The following is a 12,836-nucleotide window of genomic DNA, read 5'->3' as shown; positions in this document are numbered from 1 at the left end:
GCAAAACGCATACGGAACCGAAGAAGCAACGAAATTTGTAAATGAACGGCTGAAAGGGGGTGGGGTGAGGTGGGGGATCTTATCGTTGGGATTGAAGGGGATGGGGAAGTTTCTGTTATTGATTAATTTGGAGGTGGAGACGGTTTAATTTGGAGTTTTGTTTTTATTCGGTGCAGTTGGTACGTCAGATGTGAGAGGGAGCACGTGAGATGATTGCTTCAATTTGTGGCTCAAAGTATCACGATGGATTTGCCACAGCTTACGAGGATATGTTGAAAAATTTTCAGCCTACTATAGAACCAAACAAAATTTCAATGTCAAAATATTTTATTACTCAACATATTCTCCTCTTAATTGGATACATTTATTACAGCGAACCTGCAACGTCTCTAGACCTTTCAAAAAAAATGTTAATTCTTGCTCTGCAAACCAGACCTCCACAGCTTTTATTACCTCCTCGTTGGAAAAAAATTTACGACCTTTTAAACTTTTTTTCAGTTGAGGAAAGAGATGATAGTCGAATTGAGCCAAATCTGGTGAATGAGGGGAGTGTTCTAGTAATTTAAACCCTAAATCACGAATTTTTTGTATGGCAACATGAGATTTGTAAGCAGGTTCGTTGTCCTGCAATAACAAAACACCTTTGGATAGCTTTCCGCGTCTTTTCTCTTGAATTTTTTCCCGTATAGTGATCAGTAATGTCGAATAGTAATATCCGGTTATTGTTCTACCCGTATCCAAAAAATCAATCGGGCAATCCCAAAAAACTGAGGCAAGAACAAGCAGATTTTTGGACACGAAATTTCTTAGGTTTTGGACAACCAGAATGTCGCCATTCTATCGATTGTTGCTTTGTTTCTGGATCGTAGAAATGTACCCAAGTCCCATCCATAGTAACAATTCGATTTAAGAAGTCTACATCGTTTTCAAATCGTGTACAGATCGAACGCGATGTTTCTACCCTTGCACGCTTTTGGTCAACATTCAAACATTTGGGGATCCATTTTGCAGCAATTTTTCTCATGTCCAAATTGACGTGAACTATATGATGAACGCGTTCGTATGAAATATTCAGTGCTTCAGATATCCGTTTTAGCCCAATTCGACGGTCTGATAAAATCATGTCATGAACTTTTCGTTCATTTCGGTTCATTTTCGGTCTTTCATAATCTTCAATGGAAAATTCACTTCCTTCGAAGCTTGCAGTCCAATTTTTCACGGTCACATACGAAGGACATTGATCACCAAGGGTATTAAGCATATCTTCGTAAATCTGCTTACTTCTTAACCCTTTTAAATACAGGTACTTGATGATGGCTCGATACTCCAATTTTTCGATGGACATCTTCTTTCTTTTAATTAATTGCGTATCTCTGGTTTACTTTTTCGACCTCAAACTTCACACTGACACTTCTATTGAGTTATTGTTCGTTGCTACGGTAACGCAATATTTTTTGTATTCATGGAACTGGTCTTGGCTAACTAGATATCAATACATCCTCGTACATCATCTCGAAAGTTTTGGAGCTTCAGTATGAACACATATTCCTTTGAATCAGTAAGAGGTTTACTTTCGAACATCGAGCAGTATACAGAGTGAGTCCTTCACTTGTATAGGGTTTCCCACATTCAATTTGCAGAGTGTCTCTTATCGCCTTTCAAGCCCTCAAACCCGATCGAACGCCTCGAACCCGTCCGGATCGCAGAAATAAAAAAAAAAACAGCCGAACCGTCGAAGCCACCTGGACGTACCTACTACACGGTACCGCGCATAATATCCGTTTTGTGTCCGTACGATTTCGTATGCAGCAACGGCACCGATGAATATTTGTCGCCTAATTGACCTGACGAAGAGAGATGGTCTTCCCCGTGCAGGACCCCTGATTTATACGACTGCGGATTAAGAAAAAAAAAGTGGACTGCTTCGTTGCCCATCGATTCAGCTGTTGCCGCACAAAAAACGTCGATTGAATCGAATGGGTATACGTTCGTTGGTGCCGCAACCCCAAAGGGTTGCTTAGAGATTTGAACAGTGAAAAAATTTATTGCTCAGTTGAAATGCACTGCACAAAAAAATTAACGCACATTCTGAAAATCTCAATTTTAATGAAAGTTAACTCTACATTGACTTTATAACTTATTTTTTATGTTTTCTCGGGAAGGTTTTGAACGAAACAAGACACATTAAATGGAAGAAAAATTCAGGATTTCACCGAATCTTATGTGAAAGAAGAGAAATGAACAATTTTCAAAATACTGAAATGCTGATAAGTGATTTAATACTTGGTATTTCCACCCCTTGCGTTAATTACAGCTCGGCAACGACGGTTCATACTCAAAATGAGTGATCTTATAATGTTCTGATCTAATCCTTCCCAGATTTCTCCGAGTTGGATTCCTAAGTCATTAAGAGTAGCTGATGATTTTCTGAACTCCTCAGCCTTCTATTGAGGTTGTCCAAAACCTGCTCAATCGGATTGAGATCTGGACTTCTTGCTGGCCATTCCATTCGAGAGACTTCAACCTCTTCAAGGTACACCTGAATGATGCCGCACGATGGGGTCTGGCATTATCGTCCATAAAAATGAAATTTTCACCAATGTATGGAGCAAATGGCACTACATGCTCTTCAAGAATGTTCCTTATATACTTATCAGCATTCATAGCTCCATTATCAACGACCACTAGGTCTGTGCGAGCAGTCAAAGATATTCCACCCCATACCATAATCGATCCTCCCCCGAAACCAGTAGTATTCAGGAAATTGCACTGAGCATATTTTTCATGTGGACGTCTGTATACAAGGGAACGTCGATCACAATGGTAGAGGCAGAATCTAGACTCATCTGTGAAGAGAACTCTTTCCCAATCGGCCTCTTCCCAATGGATATGCTCTCTCGCAAAATCCAAACGCGCCCTTCGATGGGCTAGGGTAAAAGCTGGGGCTCTTGCCGCGACACGAGGCCTTAAATCATATTCTCTGAGGCGATTTCTTATTGTCTGAGTGCTAATTTGCACCTCATGAGTTTGCTCAAGCTGAATTTGAAGGAGGCGAGCGGTTGCAAACCGTTGTCTCAACGAAGAAACTCTCAAGTAACGTTCTTGAATGGCAGTTGTTACCCGTGGTCTACCCTGTCCTGGTCTTCGGACATTCATACCTAAATCGCTGCAACATTCTGGACACACTTGTATGGGATACTCCAAACCTTTATGCAATTCTTGTGTATGTCCACCCTTCTTCTCGCAGAACTACCCCTTAGGCACATTCCTCTTGGATCAAATTGCGTGTTTCGCGTTACATAGCGATCGAGTGTAGAAAATCAAAGGAAAGAAAAACTATTGATCACTAGAATTGATCGAGAACGACTGATTTCAGAATGGAGCCAATACATTCAAAATCTGATAATATCATCTTTTTTTATTCCTGCTGGGGAAAAACATCTGAATTGAAGAAAACCATTAAAAGTGGATAACATATGCATGCATAATTCTGATAAAAATAATTATCATTGAGAACACCTTCAGTTGTAGAATAAATTTGAGATTTCCATAATGTGCGTTAATTTTTTTGCGCAGTGTGTATTGTCTTATTCCTTTCGAAAGTGGCTTTCATACACTTATACAATGATCAAAGTCAGTTCGAGAATGAAAATTTCCCGCACACTTTACTGGTCCAAACGATTCCGATGAATATTAATCTGATCTCGGGAATCGACCGGCTTCCGGTAAAAAAAAAACATTCTCATGATCCGAGCAGGCTGCCGTACACCCCAAAGGTTTCCCATTAACCTCTTTGAAAGAATTAACATCAAAGCCCGATTTGTTCACGTCAAAGTTCACATAATTCAAGAACCCCGCCGCACTTCGGGCAGCCAAACCATGAACACACGTTGTAAATTTGAATTTTTTCTATTTTTACCGTGTAATTAATGCGTAATATATCGGTATTTCATCGGTACGCTATTATTATAGAAATTTACGATGTCGGTCTTTGTTCTAATACCGTTCTCATTGGTGTAATAAGTCAGCATCATGCAATTGCGTCGTTTAACTTGTTTGCATATTATTTAAATCGAAAAATAAATTAAGTTGTATGAGTTGTCGCCATGAAGGGGGGCCTACATGACGTTCTTGTGAAAGATCTCGATGGCATAAATTTCCGATCTCGGTGAGAATTACGAGCCGAAAATTCGCCTATGTTGTAGCACATACGTTGCCTGATTTTTCCCATGATATATTTTTTAATAATAGGTTAGCATTGCTCCGATCTACTGCCCACTTGTTCACATAGAAGATTTTCACAAAATGTTGAAGAATATTTCCTCGTTTAAATATTCTTCAGATATCAGGTGAGAACGTTTTCTTCCCTTTCCCATCTAGCTGAATAGTAATAGCCGCCTTGTTGGTACTGATTGACTTTGTTCATCACGCGACAAAATTTTGCTCTCTTAATCTCTCGGTTCGAATCTTTCCTAGTTCATAGTGTAAGGGTGAAAATGACCCCAATTTTTCATCTGCAATCTCGCCCAAGGTTCGGTTATTCTTATTGTGATTTATTGTAAATTACGACCTGAAAGACGAATTGATATTTATTTCAGTTAGTCATGCGAATTCTCTGTTCGGTGTTGGTGGTTGTTGGTGATGAGAACCTGGATCGAAATGTTCCTATGCAAGTGGTCTATACTGAATTTGGAGCTGTAAAATTCGATCTGATTGAATAACTCGAGTACTATGCACTGTTCTTGAAAAGTCCTGGGGAGTGGAGACCACCATCTTCGAGTGCTTTCACAAGCAGAAATAGCACCATGTTTTGGCAAAACTCCGAGTTGAACTAAGAGTGTCACACATGCAGAAGGAATTATTTTGTAATCTTGATTATTGGGCAACAGAATGGCTATGTTTGAAGCCTTACCAAGAACTTTTAAACTTTCATTATTATTTTCGATGGCTGTTGACTTGCAAGACGCCTGAATTCATGTTGGGTTCGCTGTTGGGAGGCAGAGTGCTTCAAAATCACGACCTCAATCTGAAGACCAAGACAAAAGCAAGACAAAGCAGTGGTTCTCCCAACGCTTCTTTACGGAAGCGAAAACTGGACACCGTTAAGACAAATAATGCACATCAGATGGTTCTACGAAGTTTCGAATGCAGAAGTCTTGCAACGCGCGAGTTGTACCACAATTAAGACTCAAGTAACGAGGGCCCGACTCGGATGGAGCGACCACATACTGAGGATGCAAGACACAAGACTACCCAAAATAGCCCTGTATGGCGAATTCACAGAGGGAGCTCGGAAACCAGGAGGCCAGCTGATTATGAAAACTTAAAATGGCTATATCTTTTTATCAAGGCCGAAACGGAAAAAAAGGTATAGGAAAAAAGTGTTTCTTCTGATCTCAAGAATCAACTGTTGAAATATTCGTACGAGTCAAGACTCATCCTGTAATAAATATCGTCCTTAAAGGCAGAACAGGACCGAAGACGTTCCTCAGCATCGACATTAACAACAATCCAAATATTCAGCCCATAAGAATTCCGTTCACGGTTCGGATCCGCGTTAATCCAGTTCCGCACCTGAGCCCCAATAAGCCGTCGAAATCCCATAAATCTAGGAAAATATCAAACGGCGCGTTCTCACATTAATCCGGCGGAGAGCGTGAAAACCCGTAAGTCCGTCCGTCTGTCATTAATTGATTTGCTGGCCCGTGTGGCAGGGACCACACGCAGCTATCTCGGCAGCGCGAAGCAGCGTGGTATGGTAACTTCGAGAGCCTTCGAAATCGAAGATACGATTTCACAATATGTTATCCGGACCGCATAAATCGGGTTGGAAGATTCTTCTTAGACGAGGGTTCGTCTACGCGTCTTCTGTGCTACGATTTTGCAGTTCTGTGATCGGCTGTGCATCTAGCCGAGGCACAGGCTTGTATCAGAGCTGGCAAATATGGAATGAGAGTTTTGGTTTGGTGAGGCTATTTTACGTAATGAGTAAATGATCAACAATCCCTTGATCACTCTGTTTATTTAGCTAGAATCATTATTTTTCTTGGCATACTAAATCTGCACTAACATAGGACGCAGCTACCATGGTGGTAATCAGATACCATAGGAACTATCCCTCATTATCAAAAATTATTCCAAAACTCTGTGTATATGCCTCCCATTCATCCATTCATTGATTCATTGCTGTTAACGAGAATGAACAAAAACAAAACTATCGGTGCTATCAAACTTATAATTTCTTAGGGCTAATTGCGACTGAGTGCCCTCCTGTGACTGAAGAGACCCAACCGTTACCTACAGATCCTTCCACACTCGGGGCATCGATAGTCACCAACCAGATCTGGCCGCCGCTGTATTCTTCTCGAGTCTTCATTATAACTGTGGACCAAAGACTTCCACTGTGATCTGTCTAACGCTAGTTGTTCCCAGTTATGATTGGCATTAACTGATTTCAGGGATTGATGCAGTATATCCTCAAACCGCTTCTACTGGCCTCCTGCTTTCCGAGCTATCTCTGTGAATTAGCCATACAGAGCTATTTTGGGTAGTCTTGTGTCTTGCATCCTCAGAATGTGGCCGCTCCATCTAAGTCGGGCCCTCGTTACTGAAGTGTCGATTGTTATACAACTAGCGCGCTGCAAGACTTCTGCATTTGAAACTTTGTGGAACCATCTGATGGGCATTATTTGTCTAGGATATGCTCCAACTGTCAGAGAATGCTGAAATCCCTTCCTGATGAAAAGGTCACTTATAAGGGAATGCAGCAAAGCCTTGCGTGAGCTGCATTCCGGTGACGTTTTTGAAGTTATGTCTGGCGCACTTGGATGTTACTGTAGGGCAGACATTCTGGGTTAGGTGGGTAGACAGAAAATTGTTCTCTGAACGGAGCACGAGAAGCTGAGGCTCCTCGTTGAGAGGCCGTCTTCTGAGGATGAGGACCAGAAACTCCTGGCCCTTGAGAGGAGACAGAAGAGTCTTGTGACTGATGGTGCAATGACTCGCCACCTGTTCAATGAAAATTTGAAAAAATCAGGACTTTCTGGTTGTTTCTTGTCAGGCTGGTGCAGGAGTACTGATGAAACTGTTGAACGTATTCTGTTCACCTGTAGTGAACTAGGCAACACAACACCCACTATTCCCACCCTGAGAGCGAATACTCTCTGTCGATTTTTGACATTTAGTCGGCGTGTTTCAAGGCATGAGTCGTTCCAACGTATGAATAATGGACCACAAGGCCTCAGTTCAGCCTGCGTAGATGCACTGCTAATAGGAGAAGAAAGTACAGTCCCTGGCCATATTATTAGACGCACTAAGGATTTTTCATATATTGACTTGTATTGCCAAGAAAAAAACGAAATATTTACTTTAAAATCCACAGAATGTCATTTTCATTTATGAATTTCATTATATAGTTCTATGTTTCATTTATTTTCGATGTATTGCATTACATATTGACATATTGGAACCAGAGAATGAATCACCAACATATCTCTTCCTGCCGATGTCTCGCTTGATGCAGGTTTGAACGTGATATTCCGCGTTTTTTGTTCACTTTGCAGTCTAGAATCACTCAACGGTTTGTTTACTTCATCTAGAGCACATTTAGTTACCAGAAAAAGTTTATTGTGACCATTGAATCATGGGGAAAAAAAGGGACCTTACACCTCGAAAGAAAGCTGGAATTAAGGCCCTCATTGATGCAGAAATGTTTTCCAACCGCGAAATTTCAACAAGGTTGAATGTTTCTGAAGCTAGTGTACGACGCATAAAGAAAGCAGTTGAATCCGGTAAAGGATTAGCCCCGAAAAGGAAAAAAAAATGTGGAAGAAAGCCAATTTTTACTCCAAGGTCAGAACGATGCCTGAAGAAAATTTGTCTGCAAAACAGATTTGCATCCACAAATATCATCAGAACCAAACTAAAAGATGCTAATGTGAATGCTTCTGAGCGTACTGTACGCAGAAAATTGAAGGATTTGGATTTCAAAGCCTACCGACCTGCCAAGAAACCAAAATTAACAACAGCAATGAAAGCAAGGCGTCTGAATTGGGCCAAACAGTGGAGAGAAAAAGATCTGGACTTCTGGAGAACGGTAATTTAATATTTAATTAATCATCTACGATTAAATAATGAAGAGACGGCATTGATTATTAATATTTTCATTCTCTTTCGTGTTTTTGGTAGGTCTGCTTCAGCGATGAAAGCACCTTTGAAATATTGGAGAACAAAGCTCAGTTCGTACGTCGTCGCCATGGAGAAAAATTTCATCCCGACTGCCTCATCCAGACTGTTAAACACCCTACGAAAGTGATGGTCTGGTCAGTGATCAGCGGAAAAGGCACAGGACGTTTGTACGTGGTGAAAGGCATAATGAGACAAGACCAGTACAAAGAAGTCTTACAAAATCTGTTGCTGCCACAAGTCGCAGACTGGTTCCCCAATGACGAACCATTTGTTTTTATGCAAGATGGGGCACCCTGCCACACAGCCCGTTCTGTAAAAACCTATTTACGTGAACAAAATATCCCTTTGTTCGATTGGCCGGGCAATAGCCCCGACATGAATCCCATAGAAAATGTGTGGGAGCTAATGAAGAGAGAAGTGGCTAAAGATGTGATCACATCCAGAACACAGCTCTTGGAAAAAATAATCCACGTATGGAATCATCATCCACAAATGCAGCAAAATGTACAATCTTGCATTGATAGTATGCCGCTAAGAATTGAAGCTCTCATAGCGGCAAGAGGTGGCTCAACAAAATATTAGAATTTGATTTCCAAATGTGTTGAAACATAAATAAATTAATATTCTTCATTAAATATGATGTATTATTCGTGGAAACCATTGACATATGAAGAATATATATGTGTATTGAACATATATGTTCAATTTAATAATTCAATATTCAAAAATCAATTTTAAAGCGTATTTATTTGAGATTTTGCATCGAATTGATGGTGCGTCTAATAATATGGCCAGGGACTGTAGCTAGTCGAAACAAAGTTTGTAAGTGTTTTAACATCTGAGTGAAATACTCAGCATCTGAACAATCGTAGGTCTCCTAATCATGTCGTGGCTCCGATACGATCTGTCCCTGTTAAGAGAGCTAAGATCTCCAAGAGACGTCCCTCCCTCATGTATTTTTCCATTCCATTTCCGTCGCTTTTTTCGGTACGGCACGTCTGACAATTACGGGAACGTCAGCGACATCGACTGCGGAATAATTGGAAACAACTTCTCTGGCCGTTCAATCTCCATATCTAATTGAATTTTAATTTACGATCCGTCGCACGGACCGACGTGGAAAATCGGCGGAAGATCGGGGGACGGGGAGGAGGTGGAGTTTCCTCTTTTCCTTCCTTTTCTCCTACGGAAAAGTATCTCCGAGTCGCGCGCGGATCCGCGGGCGCGATAAGCCGTTACTCGAGAAGCTTTGATTAGGTTATTCATGAAGAGTTGGAGGAGGATCGTTTTTTCGGAGATGGAGGGAGTGATTGAGATCGCTCATTTTCTTTTGGGTGGTAGATATACAGGGTGACAATTCAAAAACTTGCCAGGCCAATTATGTCACGATAAGGATGTTTTCAGAGAAAATGCCGGAACAGGTCAATTTTTATTCGGAGAGGAACATATTTTGAGCAGAATTGTAAGCCGAAATCTCCCCAATCTTAGGTGTAGGGTCTATCACCCCTAAATTCTCAATAGGGAATAGAGGGTGAGATTTACCTCAATTGAAAGATCATTTATCCCTCTACATGAATACTGTGGTTTGGGAATTATTATTGAGTCCTTGAAGTAGTTATAGAGGCAGACAATTTGAAAACTTGCCAGGCCAATTTTGTCTAGACAAGGATATTTTCAGAGAAAATGCCGGAACCGGTCAATTTTTATTCAGAGGGGGACATGTTTCTAGCAGAACTGTAATTTAAAATCTCCTCAATCTTAGGTGTAGGGGTTGTCAGCCCTAAATTCCTTATAGGGTTTGGAGGGTGAGCTATACCTCAGTTGAAAGACAGTAGTATAAAGGGACATATTGTCTTCCAATCGAGATTTAGCTCAACCTCTATTCCCTATTAAGAATTTAGGGGGGACAACCCCCCAACATAGAATCTGTTTTGAGTTTTGCTTTCTCACTTTTCGAAATTTTCAATTATGATGAAATCATGTGCTATAGTGTTCGTTTTTTGTTTGTTTCAGAACTGCATCTGCTGCCTGCTCGACATCGAAGTCATAAGGTTAGTGCCGCATGTTTTTTACTTTTACAAACCTGGTCGTACAAGTTCGTGGGCCACAGCCCCATTTGTTTTCTCATGTTCGCTTCGATTCAGTCGGACTGAATGGGAACGATATCAATCGATGCGTGAAACACATGTCGTTTATGCGGCCGAATTTTTTTTCTTGATATCATTCTACCCTTTGTCTTGCGAACGCGAAGGGTGACGAAGGTGTAGTAACCCCTTTACGATAGGTATGCAGAAGAGGGATTATTTATCGGCAGTAACAGACGGAGAAAAGGACTATTGAATTAGAGATGTCATGGGACAAACCTGACAGATAATCTAGGCGCGCTTATACGCTAAAATGAAAAAGGATGAAATAAAATGGAATAATAAATGAAGAATTTGATGAATGGTTCATGCAGATAGCCAAAGTGGATTTGAAGTAAGAATGAACGAATCAAAAACGACTCCAACAACAAGATTTCGATAATCTAGCACAATATACGGGGTGAGTCTTTGACTCGTATAGATATTTCAACAGAAGTTTTTTGAGGTCGAAAGAAACACTTTTTTCTATACCATTTTTTTCGATTCGGCCTAAAAAGATTAAGCTAGCCATTTTAAGTTTTCATTATGAGCTGTGCTATCTCTGGAAAAACAAAATAACCTTCAGAATAACTAGCGAAATCTGTGACACTACACATCAGTGGATCTTTTGAATAGAGTTGTATTCAGCCAAAGTTCCCAATTTTTTAAATTTCACATATACTTTTTGATTACTCGAAAACGGCGCATCATATGAGAAAATATGAGGAATACTTGTATTTGACAAAGCGTTCATTCATTAGATAGCCTCCAACTTTTTTTCAAGAGTTAGGTTCTTAAAATTTTTGGTATTTTTATGGCACGTAATGATTATAAATGAAAAACTATATTCCGAAATTCGGTCCATTCGATAGAACCGTTTGTGAGAACTTAAATAACTTTTTTTCATAGTTTTTCAACAGCATGTATCTTTTAAACCGAGCCGATTCGAAAAAAATGGTAAGGAAACAAAGTTTTTCTTTTAATCTCAAGAATCTGCTTTTAAAATATTTGTACGAGTCAAAGACTCACTCTGTATGTCTACAGGGTCCTGCAGTTGTGCGTTAGGCTTCCATAGCTGCCAGACCAGACGTTTTAGGAATTTAGTTGAGAAGCGTTTCCTTTGTACTTTCAATTCTGCATCGCAGGAAATTATTTTCTGATATACTGGGTGTTCCCAAATAAAATTATTCAACAAATGAGTGATTTTTTAAATGGAACACCCTTTATATTTTTGCATATTTTCAATGCTCTTCAATTCCTCTACCGTGATGCAAAATATTAGGGATATTTTTCCAACGGTACGGATCTTATTCAGAAAAAAATGCAAAATTTCGACGAAACACTAGTTTGGTGAAAGCCCTCTACCGATTTCCAGAAGCGATAGAAACATGAATTTGATCAGGATTTCCTTTAACTTAAGAATTTGCCTAATCTTCGTTCCTAAATGATCAACCTCTCTTATGCAGGGTGTCCGTTATCAATGTCCAAATATGAAGAATTTCAAATTGTTTTTTCTCGATTTTTTCAAATGTTACACCCTGTATTTTTTTCCATGATGATATACACAATTTTTCATATTTGGACATTGATAACGGAGACCCTGTATAAGAGAGGTTGATCATGTAGGAACGGTGACTGTGCAAATTCTTAAGTTAAAAGAAATCCTGATTAAATTCATGTTTCTATCGCTTCTGGAAATCGGCAAAGGGCTTTTACCGAACTACTGTTTCGTCGAAATTTTGCAGTTTTTTCTGAATAAGATCGGTACCGTTGGAAAAATATCCCTAATATTTTGCATCATGGTAGAAGTATTGAAGAGCATTGAAAATATGCAAAAATATAGGGGGGGTTTCATTTAAAAAATCACTCATTTGTTGAATAAGTTTTTTTGGGAACACCCTGTATATTGAAAAATGATTTCTTGGGATGCAGAATTGAAAATACAAATGTTTGGCAACTATGGAAGCCTTAGGCACTATTGCAGGACCCTGTAGGTATATATTTTTTGGTATATTTAAGATCAGGTGAAAATGAAGTCATTTTCAAAAACACGTCAGTTCAACTGGATTTTTTGTTTCCAAATCAATGAATTAGGACAAATTACGAAAGACATCTGAAGACATCCATGGTTCCTATTTATATTCATTATTTCATGTCTTATTTCATTTTAGTTTTTGTATAAACGCCTTAATTGTGTTGTTCATGTTCATCTTCTTCATTCTGTTCTCTTTTGTCCTGTAATTTATATTCTTCTTGGTATAAACTATGCAAAAAGGGCATTCAACTGTTAGTGAATCCGTAAACCCTCTCATAAATTGACATTGTACCCTGTGTATAGAAGCAACTCGCCTTCGAACCACCAGGCCTCTCTATCATCCACATCCACAGACAGAACTCTTAATGTCCAACAATTCGACAAGAAATCGCCCATCAGTCCCTCGGGTATACCGAATAATTCCCCGTCCTAATCGGTACCACCTTCCAGCCTTTCGAAAATTAATCGAATTCGTCCAAAACTAATACTTT

General features: G+C 39.7%; 1 protein-coding gene and 1 long non-coding RNA gene across 2 annotated transcripts in view; both read left to right on the top strand.

Annotated features, from left to right (window-relative positions):
* The window catches only part of LOC123320387, a 132,129-nt gene extending 121,891 nt beyond the window's left edge, over positions 1-10,238 (top strand). The window contains exon 4 of the long non-coding RNA XR_006538754.1: positions 10,201-10,238. This is a non-coding gene — a long non-coding RNA (uncharacterized LOC123320387). The remainder of the gene's footprint in view (positions 1-10,200) is intronic.
* On the top strand, positions 7,346-8,140 carry LOC123320386. Its single transcript, XM_044907699.1, has one exon. The coding sequence runs from the start codon at positions 7,643-7,645 to the stop codon at positions 8,102-8,104; it is 462 nt and encodes a 153-aa protein (XP_044763634.1). The 5' UTR covers positions 7,346-7,642; the 3' UTR covers positions 8,105-8,140.
* Positions 10,239-12,836: the final 2,598 nt, after the last annotated feature.

Source organism: Coccinella septempunctata, chromosome 9 (assembly GCF_907165205.1).
Source record: "Coccinella septempunctata chromosome 9, icCocSept1.1, whole genome shotgun sequence".
NCBI lineage: Eukaryota > Metazoa > Arthropoda > Insecta > Coleoptera > Coccinellidae > Coccinella > Coccinella septempunctata.
The sequence above is the reverse complement of the archived record's forward strand: the minus strand, read 5'-3'. Positions and strand labels throughout refer to the sequence as shown.

Excerpts from the sequence above, each read along its gene's own strand:
- LOC123320386 (XM_044907699.1), top strand. The coding sequence starts at position 7,643 with ATGGGGAAAAAAAGGGACCTTACACCTCGAAAGAAAGCTGGAATTAAG.